The sequence below is a fragment of the Geotrypetes seraphini genome, chromosome 4 (genome assembly GCF_902459505.1).
Source record: "Geotrypetes seraphini chromosome 4, aGeoSer1.1, whole genome shotgun sequence".
Lineage (NCBI taxonomy): Eukaryota > Metazoa > Chordata > Amphibia > Gymnophiona > Dermophiidae > Geotrypetes > Geotrypetes seraphini.
The window spans coordinates 268,068,526-268,086,210 of NC_047087.1; the positions used below are offsets into that span (position 1 = coordinate 268,068,526).

Genomic DNA, 17,685 nt, shown 5'->3' on the forward strand with positions numbered 1-17,685 from the left:
AGGTAGAGGGAAACCAAGCCATTGGGACATCACCAATGAGATTGGCTCGTAGGCATTATGACATCACAATATGAGGGGGTCGCTTAAAAGTTTTCAGCCCAACCAAGAAGAGAATGATGTGGAACCATGAAACTTACAAGTTTTTCTACACTTTTCTTGGCACTTTTCGTTTCAATGATATGAAATGAAACTAACCTCCCACCCTCCTTTTACAAAACTTAGAATTCCTATGAGTGTCAGAGGTGTTACCACTGTGGCTGGCACTAAAAACCACACTACAGTTTTGTAAAGCCGGGGGGGTGGGGAGGGAGGGGGTAAGTAACAAAGAAAAGTGTGGAATAACTCATTTCATTGCTCCACATTATTCTCTTCTTGGTTGGGCTGAGAACTTTTCAGTGGCTCCTCATATTACCATTTTTATCAATTTCCATTTTACAAGTTGTGGTAAGTTATGGAATTTCATGGAAGTAGTTTAAACAGAATAAAAAAACTAAGCAGGTAAATGGAAAATGACATGCGAGGTTGAGGTAGAAGATTGAACAAGTGGCAACCATTCTATTGATAGAGCTTCCACTTCTCCAGGTTTATTTGGTTATACGGTAATGATATAAACCCTGGCATCATAAGGAGTGTGTGTGGGGGGGGGCAGTCCGCTCTGGGCGCAGTCTTTATAAAGGGCACCCCTCCTTCCTGACCCCTCCTGCAGCGCACATGCGCCCCTTCCCTCGTACCTAATTTTCCCTACGGGAGCAGCATTACAAACTTGTTGTCCGCCTCAGTGTCACCTCTCTCTTATGACACTTCTGGGCCACGTGCCTAGGAAGTGGCGTCCGAGGGATAGCCGACATGACACGGGCAGCAAGGTCATGCTGTTGCTCTCAATTGGAAAATTAGAAAAAGGTATGGGGAAGGGAAGAGGGGGTACACGACAGGGGGTTCAGGAAGGAGCAGGGAGGCAGAGAAGAGGGCAGGGGAGGGGCACCACCACCCCAGGTGCCACTCACCCTCGCTGTGCCACTGCTTATAAATATGCCCTTATTGCTAGATTTACATTGTCTTCCTGTAGACTAATGTGATAAGTCTACAGGATGGTGCCGGAAAATCTCCCTAATTTAATCAAGTTATTGGGTAGACATATTGGAAATCATAATTATAAACGATTAGTTATCTTTCCTATTAAGGGTATAAATTGTCTTATCGAGGGTCTTATTATTATTATCAATCGGTGCTGTTAATTTCTCTTGATCTGTCAGCAGCGTTTGATACAATTGATCACCAATTACTCCTTGCTAGACTTCAATCTATTGGGGTTACAGATGAAGTTCTAGCTTGGTTCACATCTTACTTTAGTGAGCGTACATCAATAGTTAATTTCAATAATTCTTCATCCCTTCCATCTCAAATTTCTCATGGGGTTCCACAAGGATCTATTCTTTCACCCTTACTTTTCAATATTTTTCTAGCACCACTGATGACATTATGCCAATCTGTAGGATTTCATGTTTTTGCCTATGCCGATGATATACAATTATTACACCCCCTAAATAATAATAATATAATTGAAATTTCGTCTATTAATGAGAAACTAGATCATGTACATCATTGGCTAGACAAAAACAGATTGGCTCTCAATATCAAAAAAACCAATGTTATGCTATTTCCCTGGAAAGAGAATTTTTCTCTTGTTCATCCGATTTCAATTCATAATGTTCCCCTACAATTAGTTAAAAATATAAAAATTTTAGGGGTAATTTTTGATAATAAACTTAATTTTCATGATCATATCAGTAACATTGTGAAAATCACCTTTTATAGATTACGTAAAATTCGTTCCATCTCGAAATTTCTTTGTGCTAAATCACTCACTATACTGATTCACTCTTTGGTGATGTCTAAACTTGATTACTGCAACTCTTTATTCAAAGGAATTGCACTATATGAAATAAAACGATTACAAATTATACAGAATACAGCAATAAAATTAATAAATAATTCTAAAAAATTTGATCATGTAACACCACTTCTCAAAGAGGCGCATTGGCTTCCTGTTAATTACAGAATCACTTATAAGTTATGCATAATTATCTTTAAAACTTTGATCAACAAGTCCCCTGCTTTTTTATATAGGTCACTTATTCCATATTCTGCAAAGAGAATTTTACGATCTAGCGAACAAAATCTGCTATCGATTCCATCATTAAAAATTATTAATACGCGGAGACAATTTATTTTTTCTTGTACGGCACCGCAAACATGGAACGCCCTCCCTATTACTTTACGGGAGGAGAAAGACCTTGGAAAATTTAAAACTGAGCTAAAAACTTTCCTTTTTAAAGATGCCTTTTCAACATAATTTTATGCTTTATGAATTATATATTATTTGGTTAGACCTGTTTTAACTATATTCCTTTTGTATTTTCCCTCAATGTTTCTTCTTTACTTTAAAAATTGTATTTCATCCCTCCATTCCTTATGTTTAACAATGTTAAATTTAGAGTATTTTAGCCATTATTTAAAAATTGTATGTACTGTAATGTATTACATTGTTATTGTTTTTCGTTTTTTAAATTGTAAATTTTAAATGTACATCGCTTAGAATATCCGATTAAGCGATTTATCAAGTCTCCTAATAAACTTGAAACTTGCACAATTGAGGTTTGGAATTTACAATATTACCATTAGATATTTATTTAATTTCTTTTTATGTAGTCTTTTGAAAGAAAAGCAAGTCATGGCTTTATGAAAAATTTTTGGAGATTAAAATAATGTTATGTAGTTCAGGTGGGATATATTATTTATATATGTATTATGATTTTATATAACTTGCTCTGAACCTGAATGAACGGGTATGGCAAGATATAAAAACATTGAATAGCATGGTGTAGGTTTTTTTTTTTTTGTTTTTGTATAATTCTGCATTGAATGAAGAATTTAGTTTCATGAGAACTTTTCTCGGGTACTGCAGCAAATTTCAAAGGCAAATTTACATGCCTTTAAGTGTCCACAGAGATTTACACCTGTTGTGTTGGTACTTTTCTGTGAAAAATAACATACAGAGTTTGAAAGTAGATATGTATGTAAGTCATGGCCTCCCACAGCCTAATCCCACTCCAGAAACGCCGCATATAAAGGCATGGAAACTGTGGAGTATCATATACTTTTACCCATATACCAGATGGGAAGTTTTTAAATAGTTCCTTTCCTTGCTCAAATGGTCATTTACTTTTGAAAACTGCTCTCATTTCAATGAATGGGGAACTTGGGAATCAAGATGATGAAAGCCTTACCTTGATAGTCAAGCCATTCTTCAACTTTCCTCTAAATGTCTAAACACAGATCGGGATGGGGAGGTGTTCCTCCCGCCTCCCGGCCTTTGATTACCTCGGCCTCAGACATTTGGTGAGTGTTGGTGCAGCATGCTTGGATGGAGAGATGCCATTGTTGGACTGGAGGATTTCTTAAGCCCTGACTTACAGTAACCCTTGAGACACCTGTGGATGGAGGGCATGACTGAGCTTTTTGCAACCCCCTTAGGAGAAGCCATCTGCAAAGGTGGAGGCAGGAGGAAGAAGCACATCCACTATAGTGGCAGGAGGTGAAGAACCTCTGTGGAAAATCGCTATGGCCTTGTAGAAGACCCGAGAGGATTCAGATGGAGATAGAGCCCCCTTACTTGGAACTACTGGGCATTGGAAGATGGTAGAAGGTAACCTTATCTTCCCTGCCAACTACCTTTTCCCTGCAAAAACTGGCAGTTTTCTCTATTGAAGAAATTTGGCATGCTACTTAGTCACTGAGAGGCACTTCTGCAATCAAGTAAGTGACATTAAAACTTTAATGAGTACTCAGGAATAGAGAGACTTGTTAAAGTAGAACAGGAATCCACTGTGTGTTGGGTTGGTGCTACATCTAAACTTCACCTACATACAATACCCTCACCAATTCTGTGAACTTTAAAGACTCAGGCCTTCGACAGCTTGTTTGGAGGTGATGTGTAAAAGTCGGTTTCTTTATATAGGTAACTGGGGGACAATGGGGGGGGGCTTTTTGGGGGGAGGGCTTGGGTGGGTAGTTTTTGGTATATTGTATTAAAATGTGTTTGATGACTACAGATTCTGGACCATTGCCATATTTGTGCCGATGAATCAGTCATGATTCTCATTATATAAGCTATGGTATTAGTTTGTAGCTATGATTTCTGATGACTGTTTGTGTGTCTGTTTTATCATGTTTTTACAAAATTATGTAAACCGTTTAGCTTTAAACGGTACAGAAATTTTTAAAATAAATAAATTTGTGGTGCTTAGTTTGTAGCCTAAGATGACTGTTTCGATGTTTACTATATTGTGCTTACCGGTTGTCATCAATAAAGAGCATAAAGTAGAACAGGAAAATATTAAGATTAAGAAAGATTTGACTCATTTGAAAGGAAGAGTTGATAATGTATATGTTTTACAAGCAACTATGCTTAAAGGTCAACAAACAGTGGCGTAACAAGGGCGGGGCATGGGGCAGTCTGCCCAGGGTGCTGGGGGCTTGGAGGTGCTGCCCCTCCCCCCCAAAAGCGAGTCTGCTGTCCACCTGTGCATGACCGCGGACTCCACTGGCCCCTGATCCCCTCTGATATCAAGTTCCTGTTCTGAGGTGGGAGACCAGAAGAGCCAACGTCCATGCTCAGGCGGATCACAGACCTGCAAATACTGAAGCACCCCCGAGCTGCCTGGAGGATAGGGTGCTCCGGCCAGAGGAAGTGGTGCTCCGGCCAGAGGAAGGGGTGCTCTGCCCCTCCAGGTACGCCATTGTCAACAAAACCTGAGGTTTACAACAGAAAATTTGGAAAATATAGCACATTCTACAAATCTGAAAATGTTCAATTTATCTAAATCAGTGGTCTCAAACTCGTGGCCCACCAGGTCATATTTTGAGGTCCTCGGTATGTTTATCATAATCACAAAAGTAAAATAAAACAGTTTCTTGATCATATGTCTCTTTAGCTATAAATTATAATATTATTATTAAGACTTAGCCAAAAGGAAAGATTTATAAACTATAAAGAGTTTTACCTCATGCAAAATTGTCATTTCTTTAATAAGACATTAACTATTTTTTCTGAGGTCCTCCAAGTACCTACAAATCCAAAATGTGACCCTGCAAAGGGTTTGAGTTTGAGACCACTGATTTAAATCGACTTTGGTTACCCCCAAGGACATGTTTCATGGATATTTGATAGAAATTTTGAATCTTCTGCAACAATCTCTCCCACCTATTGCAAAGATTTACTACCTCCCTCTTTGATAAGAAGCAAATTGATAATATTGAGGAACAAGAATAAAAGATGGACCCTTTGGATGTCTCAGCACTTTTGGAAGATTAGCTCTGAGGATTTAAACTGCCAATACCTTGCTTGTACAATTAGCTTAGGCAGTGGATAGAGACACTTTTGTCTATATTTCAGGCATTGTACAGTTCTTCTTTTGAATTTTGCTATTAAGATTTTTCCTTATGTCTCCCATGCCACTTAAAAAAAAGAAAGAAGGATGCAATTTCTCCTTTTTCATCCTATGCTAATATAAATGGGTGAGATTTTTTATTTGAAGTATCTTTATAAATGTATCACTAAGATTCATGAAAAGAAGTATGTTTTCTTTGAGCCTTCACATCTATCTGCTTTTGTGACTACCATAAGGCCTCTACGAGCATCAGTTGAGAGTTCCTCTATTGTTATATCACAAATTGCTGTTATTAATGAAATCTGGACAAGTAAGGATAGTAATTTCCCTTAGGAATGATTTTTTTTTCTTCTTTTGATTTTCTTCAATATTGTGAACTAAGATAGAGCTTGATCTTATTTCTGTATGTGTTTATTTTATTATTAATTTGATAAAGAAAATTAAATTACAAAAGAAAAAAAAAAAAAGAAAATCACTCTCAGTTGTCTGTATGAAGTGCAGAATTCTAAAGATCTCTGAGCTCTGTACTATGAGAGCTTTACTTACCTCTTCTGGATGGCTGAGAACATGGCCTTCTGGTCCTGTAATCCCAAGAGTCAGCAAATGCTTCTTTTCCTGAGTCATTCAAAGTTGAAGAGTCAAATGAAAGGCAAGCTTAACATTTATTTATATATTTGTGCATTCAATTTTTTTTTTTTTAGCTCATCCTCCCAAAAGATGCCCAAAATGAGTTACAAAGAACATAATAAAAACTTAAGAATAACCATACTGGGTCAGACTAATGGTCCAAAGAGCCCCGTATCCTGTTTCCGCAGTGGCCTATCCAGGTCACAAGTACCTGGCAAAAACCCAAATAGAAGCAATAAATATAGTTTAAAATCATAATATTAAAACAGCCTGAAAATTCTAATTCTCAAAGTCTAAATTAAAATAAATATCTTCTTTCAACCTTGCGGAATCACACAAATCATTTAATAACCTCACAGAGAGACTCTAACTTAAGTGATCTGAGGGCACACATAAGCGCCTCTCACTTTGTGAACGTAAGGAACATGTAGGATATATCTTGGGACAACATCAAAGAAAGTGTTCCCTAACTGGAAGCCAATGCATAGAAGCTAAAACAGGCAAGACATGGGTCTTGAATACCTAGATTTTTCAGAAGTCGAACAGTTGCATTCTGCACACATTGAAGTCTCAAACTCTTTGCAGGTAATCCTATAAACAATACATTAAAATAGTCCATACATGATATCACATATGCAAAAAGCAACTGTGCAAAACCAGATTCTGAAAAATACATACAATTGCTGCAAATAATAAAAAGAAATCAAGTTTCAAGTTTATTTACAATTTGACTGATCACCCAATCATATATTCAGGGCAATGCACAATTCTAAAAACAGTTTATAACTATATACAGGGGAACAAAAAGTTCATATAGCAAATGCATGACTTTCAAGACAGACAGGACCAGCAGGGTAAGTGGGATAGAAGTACAATAATTGGAAGCAAATGAGACAATCAAGGAAAATTACAAAAGGAGGGATTTTTGGTTTTGTTTTGTTGTTTTTACGATGTCTAGCAGTCAAATGCATCTTTAAAAAGAAAGCATTTTAACTGACTCTTAAATCTGTCAATGTTTCTTTCTTCTCTTAAGTAGATTGGCAAGGAATTCCACAATTGAGGGACCACAACTGAAAAAAATGTATTGTTTTCGTGTATTAATAGTTTTAAGTGATGGAACGGTTAGAAGCCAATTGGGGAACACGATTGGTGAAAGCTGACCCAGCATTGAGTACTTCACTTAAACTGCAAACCTGAACTTTTACCACTAATTCTGACTTTTCCCATAGGTGTTCAGTTTTAGATGCATTTAGCTGCAACTTATTCAGAGTCATCCAATTTTTTATTTCAGTTAAACAAATCTTCAAGTTTCACGAGCTGGTCCAAGTGAAACATGCAGTTGAATGCAATCAGCAAATGAATGGGCATGCATTCCATGTCTTAATGTGATGTCAACAACTGGTCTAATATACAAATTAAAGAGCGACAGTGATAAGGCACCTTATGGAACACCATCCTTCAGCCCTTTAGGCTCAGATATATTTGAAACAACCAGAACACTCTGTGATCTATGCTTCAAAAGATGCAAAACAAATTAATGCAACATCACAAATCCCTATTTCCTTTAACCAAGAAAGGAGTACGGCATGCTTTAGAAGAGTGTCAAATGTAGCACTCATAACCAGTAGTACCGATAAAACATCATCGCCTTTATCTGTTTAGGTCCAGCAATCACGGACAATGTCCAGTAAAACTGTTTCAGTGCTATGAAACTTCCTAAATCCCAACTGAAATTCAGAGAGGAAAACCCCCCCCTGCTTAGCCTCAAAATCAAGCCACTGAGTTAAAACGGATTGGTCTATCTCTAGAAGTATTTTGTTTGATTTTTATGCCTTTTAGTAATATTTAAAGAAGGAGCATAGCCAGCCCTCTGATTTGGGAGGGGGGGGGGTGGGCAAGGGTTGGCTTGGGGTCCAAAGTCTTTCTTTCCCCCACCCCTGCATTAAAAATAGCAGCTTTGTTGTTTGGATGCCATTGCAGTACAGAGCAAGCTGATGGCATGCCTTTAGCCACAGACATTGGGACTCTTTGCACATAAATATCTTGGCCCTTATTTTAGGAGCCCTAGTCCCAATTTGCATGTGTAACTACTAACATTTACATGTGTATCTCTCATATGCATATAAAACAAGATTTTTAAAAGCCAGTATTTACATGTGTATAACTGCACTATTTGGAGATTATAAGAGTAATTGTGGTTTGGGCATGGTTGGGGCAGGTCGGGTGGAACCAAAATCTAGGCATGGGCATGGTTTGGCCTGGAAGTAGCCTTAGGCGGACCTAGGCAGCAGTACGTGTCTCCCTAGGCCAGCGGGAGACATGTACAATGTAGGCCATAAAAATGTAAGCAGATGCGGCTGCTGAGTTTATCACGGCAAGGGATCTCTCTGCCACAATAAGTTTAGCAGCTGTGGCCGCTCGTCCCCCCTCCCTAACGAAGGTAGAAGGAGGGATGCCCGGTCCCTCCTGCCTGCCAACCCCCCTCCCTAACGAATGCAGCAGGAGGGATGCCAAATCCCTCCTGCCGGAATACCCCCCTCCATGGATAGCCCAGGCCACCACCCGAACCTCTTGTAGAATCTCTCCTAACCCCACCCGACACCCACCCAGACCCCCCCCCCCCATTTGTTAGCCGGATGGACGGGTCTTCCCTCTGGCTGGTCGGCAGGCCTGTCTCCATCTGAATGGTAGGCCTGCCCCTTCCTGATGCATTGTGGAATGCACTAGAGAGGGACCTAAAGGCTTGATTGGCCCAGGAACCTAAGGACCTGCCCATAAGAGGGGCCTTAGGCAGCTGGGCCAACCAGAATCTTAGGTTGGCCAATGTGCCTAAGGCCCCTCCCATGGGTAGCACCTAGGCCAATCAGAATTTTATGCCATTATGGATAATTCAATAAGTTAGAGGGAGGAAGAGTAAGCATAAATGATTATGAAATAAAGGTACAGGAAATGGACTTGAAATGATATCTAAATCATAAGAGGTCCTATGATCTGATTTCCTAGTATATTATGATAGGCTCACCTTTCTTGATAAGAAAAGTGTTTAATGGGAATCCTATGCATAATTGGAAAGTGAATGTGTTTAAGAGTTTTATTTCTAAACTAGCTTTATAGCCTGTTACATTAACGGGCTAGAATATATGTGTGTGTCTTTATTTCTTTTTCTCTCTGTCTCCTTAGCCGCTTTTTCCTGTCCATTCTCCCTTCTTTTTACCTCCCCTGTGTCCACCACCACCCCTTCACTGCTCCCCTTATCCAGCAGCAGCCCTTCTCCCTTTGTTTTACCTCCCCCCTGTCCATCAGCAGCACCTCTTCCTGCTCCCCCTGTCCAGCAGTAGGCCTCCCTTCTTTCCCCCCCCCATGTCCATCATCACCTCTTCCTGTTCCCTCTGTCCAGCAATAAGCCTCCCTTCCTTTTTTCCTCCCTGTCCATCATCACCTCTTCCTGCTCGCATTTCCCTCCCCCTCCAGGTCCCTGTGCAGCAGTAGCAGCATTTTCCCCCACCCCTTCCCTACTCTTACCACAATGTGGCCTGCTCCTTTTGGCCCCTCCGCCTTCCATTCCCGTGGTCTAGCCTGCTCCAAGGGCCCCCCTTTCCCTTATTGTGTTCTCCGCAGGCAGGCCCAGCTTCTCCCTGCACGTTACCTTTTTTTCATTCTGTTGCCCTCCCTCGCGTGGCTGCCTGCCTGGTCCCATTGAGCGGCTCGCAGCTGAAGTCTTTTTTTTTTGGCGCTTCCCTGCCCTGTGTTTGTTTTGGCGTTTGTCTCTTTGGCTGATGTATGTGGATTTTTTTTTTTCTGTGTCTCTCTCTCCTTTTATTTTTTTTCTTTCTTTCAATCTTTCTCTATTGCTCCTTGTCTTTAAGGGTTTTTTTTTCCTGTGTGTGTCTCTCTCTGTATATGGAGGTGCCATATGTCACCTATTTTTTTTTTTTTTTTTGTAATAACTGAAGTTTCACAGAGTAAGTTGTTTGTTTGTTTTTAATGTATATTACCAGCATTCCCTCCCTCTTCATTTCCCTCCCCCCACACTACTTTCCTGTGCAGCAGCAGCATTTCCCCTAACCCCCCCTCTTTCCCTTCCCGCGGACTGGTTGGCTCCCTTAGTCCCTTTCCGCCTCCCCCCCTTCCCTTCCCGCGGTCCCGACAAACCTACTACACCAGCAGTGTCTGCAGCACTGTACACACGCTGCTTCGGGGCCTTCTACTGCCCTGATTTGCTCTGCTTCTGTGCCAGAGTAAATCAGGGCAGTAGAAGGCCCCGAAGCAGCGTGTGTACAGTGCTGCTGGAGTCGGGACCGCGGTAAGGTTTCTAGAGAGTAGCTGAACAGGTCACCGGCAGTCAATGAAGGGCTGCTGTCCTCGGGGGCAGAGCCGCGGCAGGAGTTTGAATTTACAGTTTGCGGTCGGGCGGCCGTCCTCGCGCTCCGTCCACCGTGCGCGTGGGCTGCCTCTGCCCTCGGGTGCGCACGGCGGCGATGCTTGTGGCAGCCGTTGTGAAGGGGCAGCGTGGTGTGGTCTGTATTGTGAGGTGGAGAGCAGGGAAGGGTGCGCATGCGCACTTGTCTTGCCACATCCCGACAGAAAAGGGATCAGGGAACACGCGAGGCAAGTGCGCATGCGCGGCTAGCATTTTATTATTTAAGATTGCTGTAGAACTATTATTGATCAGCAGGTTTTAGCAATATAGGAAGTATTTAGAAAGATTGCTGAAAAATAAATTTTGACCATCTTGTTACCCACTTGTTCAATTAAGAAACCCAAATAGTAGCATGATTCCATAATACTGATCCCAGGGCACACAGTGGCTTCCCCATTACAGTCTCAATAGCTTATTAAGGATTTTTCCTCCAGAAACTTTTCCAAACCTTTATTAAACCCAGCTACGCTAACTACTGTTACCACATCCTCTGGCAATGAGTTCCTGAGCTTAACTATTCTTGAGTGAAGAAATATTTCCTCATATTAGTTTTAAAGGTATTTCCATGTAACTTCATTAAGGGCTCCTTTTACGAAGGTGCCCTAGGGCCTTAACGCGCGGAATAGCACGCGCTAAATTGCTGTGCGCACGAGCAGGCGGTAGATTTCCAGCTAGCACGTGCTAATTCGGTGCGTGCGCTAAAACCTCTAGCGCACCTTCGTAAAAGGAGCCCTAAGTGTCCCCTAACCCCTTTAGCAAAGGCTTTCCTCATATAAGAAGCATTCAGACCCCTTTATCATTTTGGTCACTCTTTTTTGAAACTTTTCTAATTCTGCTGCATCTTTTTTGAGGTACAGTGACCAGAACTGAGCTCAATACTTAAGAAAAGGATGCACTATGGAGCAATACAGAGGTATTATAAAATTCTTGGTCTTATTTACCATCTCTATCATAACAATTCCTATCAACTTGCTTGTTTTTTGACCTCCCCATGTGTAAATCCTCTTTGCTGTGAAATGCAGGCTTCTCTATATATGTAAACGCTGCTATTTACACATGGGGATGATTCTGACATAAGGGCCATTGCATTTCAACAGAATGACTGCAGGCACAGTACCTCTTCAATAATATCCCCATTTTCAGCATGGACTTGAGCAATAGCCCCGAGATCACGAATAATGCAGAAGATTTCATACATCTATCAAGAGAAAAAGAAGGCATAGGGTTGAAATAGATCCTAAGCATTTCTGCTGTTTAGTCCATGATAATCAGCTAGAATTCAATCATTTCTTACCTCAGCATCTGTGCACTGGTACTTGTCTTTATAAGCCATGTAGACAAGAAATGAATTGACACCTTAAAGCAGAAAAAGACATCTTTTTTCACATCAATTGCTGCATTATTTATATTATCAATCTATCTGACCAAGTGGTCCAAATAATGCAAAATAATTGGCATGTACTTTATTCCACTCTATTATAAGGGAGTACTAGAGAATGATACGGTGGTTGTTACTCGTGGCTAGCCACGGCTAGCGTTGGGTAACCAGCCAAAACGGTGACAAAAAAAGGTTACCGCGAGTACAGGGACAAAGCCATTCACCACCCCGTGGAGCGGTGAATGGTCTTGTCTCCGCAGTTAAAGGAGTGAGCACGCACGGTGAATGAGCGCGCGGTCTGGCAGCCTCCTCTCTCCCGCCATCCGGCTGTCCATGCACCTCCCTCCCTCCCTTTCCCATAGCTTCTCATTGTGGCAATTTCTATAAGGCTATGCGTTGTATTCAAGCCGGAGCCTTGAAATCACGTCGCGTGTGGCGCTGAAAAGTCACCTCTGAGGCAACTTCCTGTTTCCGGTTGCATCGGAGGAGACTTTTCAAGCAGCTAATGCATCGCGACTTCAAGGCTCCGGCTGCAATACAACACATAGTCTTATAGAAATCACCACAAAGAGAAGGTAAGAAGAAGGGAGGGAGGGAGATGCATGGCCGGCCAGCGGGAGGGAGCTACTGGACCGCATGAAGGGTGCTGGGGGGGGAATGGAGAGGAGAAGACGCTGTAGCAGCCTGAAGGGAACTGGGGAAGAAAGAGAGGGGAGAAGACGCTGGGAAATGGGGAAGAAAGAATAGGGAGAAAATGCTGGGAAATGGGGAAGAGAGAGTAGAGAGAAGATGCTGGGAAATGGGGAAGAGAGAGTAGGGAGAAGACGCTGGGAAATGGGAAGAGAGAGTGGGGAGAAGATACTGAGAAATGGGAAAGAGAGAGTGGAGAAAAGATACTGGAAAATGGGGAAGAGAGAGTGGGAAGAAGACGCTGGAGAAGAGAGAGTGGGAAAAAGACGCTGGGGAAGAGAGAGTGGGAAGAAGACGCTGGGGAAGAGGATAGATTAAGAATATTTGAATCGCTATCCCCTTTTGACTCTTCCCTATCAATCGCCCCTGCCTTTTCTCCTTACCTCCCCATCTCCCTTCCCCAATACCATCCACTTTGGTTAACTCCTTATACTTAAAGAACAATCTTCTCTCTAGGTTTGCGGGGACGGGACGGTGACCGAGCTCGTGGGGACGGGACGGTGACGGGGACCAAGCCTACAGGGATGGGATGGTAATGGGGTGAGCTAGCGGGGACGGAGCGGAACAATCTTCTTTCTAGGTTTGCGGGGACGTGGCGGGGATGGGACGGTGATACTTAAACATTCCAAGTTTCCAAGTTTATTATATAATTTGATTAATCGCCTATTCCAAGTTCTAGGCAATGTACAATTGCTAAAATAGCCAAATATGGGTAACAAATCACACAGACATAAATCTAAACAAATTAAAATGACAAATACAAACATTCCTATACAAAGTTTAAATCAATTAAATTAAGTGACTGATACATACAATATCAAAATAAAAGGGAAAATTATTAAGGGATTACAATCAATGTTTAATTCAATATATTTGGGGTAAAAACATTAGGAGGGGAAACAAATATAGTTTGTAATAAAATATTAGATAAAAAGAAACAAAAGCATTATGTTTATTCACTAGAAGCATCTTTAAAGAGAAAACTCATAAGTTTGGTCTTAAATTTGTCCAAATTCTTTTCCTCTCTTACTTAAACATGTGCATTCCCCTATACACCCCCAAAATTCTTTTTTTTACTGGCATATAAGTGGCTCCTGCAGCCATAAGGGCTATTAGAGTGGTAGATAAGTGGGTCTAGGGGGTTCTGGAGGTGGTTTGGGGGGCTCACCATGATCTATAAGGGAGCTGTAGTGAGGAGAAGACATGGCACCCTTTTTGTGAAGTTCACAGAAGTGCCCTGTAAGGTACCCCACTATTTAGGTTGCATGTCTGGGTGTTCAGTCCATTACTTTGCACACCCCTCCCATGTCCAACAGGGCCTGTTCTAGGCGTTTTGGACTTGGATGAAAAGTTGGACGAAAATGTGGTTTAAAGATGGACACTTTAGCGACTTGGACGATCAGATCGGCAGGACTAATAGTTAGATGATTTTCGAAAGAAAAAAAATTTTGGGACGTATTTTTCAAAAATGTGTCCTACGCTGTTTTTTACTTTGGACAACTTGTGACTGACGAAAACGGACTTAGACGTCCCTTTCGATTATGCCCCTCTACACAAATAAGTCTATGAGAAGACTGTGCGTATGGTTCCAATCTCAGGTCTTTTTTCCCTAAAATAAAAATTACTGTTGTACAGAGGTACTCCCTAGAGAATGACACGGGGAAAAAATTTGTCTCCGTCTCCGCCCCATCCCCACGAGCTCACCCCCATCACCGTCCCATCCCCGTAGGCTTGGTCCCCGTCACCGTCCCATCCCCGCGAGTTCGGTCACCGTCCCGTCCCTGCGAGCTCGGTCCCTGTCACTGCCCCGTCCCCGCAAATCTAGAGTGGAATACAGTACATGACAATTATTACAGTACATGACAATTATTTTGCATTATTTATAGCCACGACTGATTAGTTTTACAGCAAATCCTAAACAAACCACTGAAGTACAACTGTGATAAGTGAATTGAATTACGGTGTGCCAAGTAGAAAATATGTTCCTTTGTTGAGCATATACCCGCCTGATCTGCAACAGCCAAAAGAGTAATTGAAAAAGAAATTGAAGTACTATTTTCAGTTTGATCTTGCCATTGGCTCTTGTTCTTTTGGACTTGCAACTTAATTGGATCCAGGGCTTAGATCCTGGTGTCATGAGTCTTCAATCAGCTGCTCAGAGACTTTTTTTTTTTCACCCACCTTAAACATACCAATGGGAATTTTAGAACAGGGAGCCTTGGATAATAGGGCAACAAGGTGCGTATTTTAAACCTATTTTATAAAGAAAGATTCCAGCTGATAGTCAACATTATTTGGCTGGCCAGAAACAGTTCCTGTCTGGCCAAACAGCATATAGCCAGCTAGCCGCTGAAATTCAGTGAGAGACAGCTGGCTATCTGCCACTGAATTTCCTGTTCTCTGGATTGGCTGGAGACTGGTTATGTCATGTGACATACCTGGTTGCTGCCAATATTCAGCAGCTGGCCAACTAAGGCTTGCAGCTAGATAGACCTGATTTTTTGGATGGGTCTATCTTTGGCATCTAGGCCTTAGTAGGCCAGCCACTAGATACAAACCTTCACCTGAATATTCAATGCTGGTGGCTGGATAGATCTACTGTGACAGTGTGGCTTACGGACACAAACAGGTGTAGTGTAAGCAAAAATAAGCTTTATTAGTAAACCAGCAATTAAAGAATCACAGTGTGTTCCTGTCACAAATTCAGGCTCAAACACGGCAACAACCACATTGACAATTATTTTCTTGTTTCTTAGCAGCTCTGTCTTGTTAGGCTTCCTTAGCACAGTTTAAGTCACTCCCACATGTGTCATAATCCAAGTAAAGGGACCAAGTCTTAGAAATTGAGTTATTCAGCTGGCTAAGTAATCACGAAGATGCTGATTCAAATGCAACAAACCACATCTTTCTATCATTTCATTTGCCAAAGATATACCATTTTAATTAACAAATTGTTGTATCTGATAAATAGAACCCAACTGACATTGCTGCCTCATTTCTCAAGTAAGTGTGCACTAAGACTTAGTCCCTTTTCTTAGATTGTGACACAAATAAAGACTGGATCCAACCATGACAGTCAGAACCTGGGTCTTCACAGATATATGAAGGCACTTTTTTACCTTTGCAGTCTTCTTATGCAGTTCCTAGGCATCTACCGTACTTCTTAACCCAGGATGCAAACTTTGAATTGGGGCCACTTATTGCTTCCCTAAGTGTCCTCCATGGGTACTGTAGCCAAGCTACCACTTTTGGAAGATCCCTTCCCTTGGAGTCTCCCTCCAGGAGACTTTGTCCCTTAGGCCTCTCTGATCTGTCCCAAGGCATTTAACCACCTCCTTGTCTGAGCCTCGTCTCCCTGACTCAGCAGGTTAGCACCACCTGCTGTAAGGTGGTTTATCTTCAATACCAGTAGGGAAATGTTCATAAGGAAATCTACTAATATACCATTCCCTCCGTCATACCTACCTTCAAACTCCATGCCATTGTGTGACAGGGTAGAGTACTTGTCACTGGCTAGTGGAGGGAGCCAGAGCAGTAGAGCTCATTGAGCCTCAGAGAAGGGCTATTCCGCATAGAGCTGCAAGTGCTGTTAGGAGCTGTTCACTTACCTTGAGTGGATTGTGGTGCTGAAAAAAACAGCTCCCAGCACAGAAAGCTCAGAAGGTAAGGAGCTCCTTCAGGAACTGGGTGACCCTTGGGAGGAGAAATTCTGGCCTCTTGCCTAACTCCCAGTAAGCCCTGAAGGCCACTGCTGACTGATGCTGACAGGGGGTCCGGTGCAGCGGAGTAGAGTGACTGAGCTGACCAGTCCTGACAGGGGGGACTGGTGCAGTGGAGAATGGAAGCCCGGTGGTGGAAGGGTCTGTGTGGACCTATACACAGGCAGGAAAGAGCTAAGAGTAGCCAGAGGGACCGGTAGAGCCTGGGATCAAGGAAGTGGCTTAGACTTGATGACTGGAAGTAGGACCGGTGAAGTAGGATCCAGGTGGTGGAGACCCAAAATGCCAGGGAGTGAGGGACTGGTGGTAGACCCACAAGAGGCAGCTGGAATAGCTGACAGAGTCCAATGCTGAGGGGGGTCAGGTGGCTGATCGTCAGTGGGACTGACAGGGCTGGTGGCGACTGGCATAGAGACCGGTGATAGCACCAAGAGCTGTTAAGACTCCTCGGGAAGCAGCCTGAGACCCTGGGATCAATGACCAAGATCTAAGAAGCGTCCAGTGGAGGGACCTGCTGGGATGTGGCAGCTGGCGGAGTGACCAGTAAATGGCACCGGAAGCTGCCGAAGTTGGAGAGGACCAATGAAGGATCAGAGGAAGGACTTGAGAAGACCTGGAGGAGATGGAGTCCACGGAGGACCCAGAGAATGACCAGGAGGGTTGGAAACAATGAGGAGAAGCAATGAGTCACTTAATCCTCCATTATCCTAGGTATATGATAAGTGGCTGTATATAATATGTAAACTGCTTTGACCGTAACCACAAAGAAGTAGTATATCAAATCCCATCTTCTTTCTCTTAATTAGAGAAGTTAGGTATAATTTGTTTTATATTTTAATGAGGTGCTTATTGTACACATAATAGTTAATGATATACTAGATGAAAAGCACTCTGTTCAGTCCTACCTTTATCTTTTACTAAGGCTTCTAGCTCCTCTTTTAAGCTTTCATGCCAGTACGTGATATCAACATGCAGCGAATAATCACAGCAGACTTTACTATCTGCCCATCCCCTCCATTGATCATATGCATCAACCAGATTCATTCCAGGTTCTGGGACTACGTGGTCAACTGAAAAACAAAGTATTTGAAATGATGATTAGCTCTTTTGGATTCTCCTGAGTCTTCAGCAAAGCAGAGATTAGTGCTATCATATTTCATAATTTATACCTTTTAGTTATCAGGCCAATTTTTAGCAGGAAGCGATCAGCATGTTTTTAAACACTGACTGTGGCCAGTTAGATTCACCCTAGATATTCAATGCTGGGTCATGTGTGGGCAATGGCACTGAATATTTGGGCTAATTGTTTTAATACTAGCAGCAGGACCTTATGTGAATGCTGGCCCATATTCAGCCAGGGCCTGCATAATAGTTATGTGAGCCCCGGGTGAATATTAGCTG

General features: G+C 42.2%; 1 protein-coding gene across 3 annotated transcripts in view; it reads right to left on the bottom strand.

Moving 5' to 3' along the window:
* DPYSL4 (dihydropyrimidinase like 4) overlaps nt 1-17,685 on the bottom strand; it is a 66,124-nt gene that overhangs the window by 20,080 nt on the left and 28,359 nt on the right. For all 3 annotated transcript variants that reach the window (XM_033941987.1, XM_033941988.1, XM_033941989.1), the window contains 4 exons: nt 17,190-17,354; nt 11,792-11,853; nt 11,615-11,695; nt 5,997-6,065 (listed from right to left, as the gene is read on the bottom strand). In XM_033941987.1, coding sequence (XP_033797878.1) covers nt 5,997-6,065; nt 11,615-11,695; nt 11,792-11,853; nt 17,190-17,354 — 377 coding nt within the window. The remainder of the gene's footprint in view (nt 1-5,996; nt 6,066-11,614; nt 11,696-11,791; nt 11,854-17,189; nt 17,355-17,685) is intronic.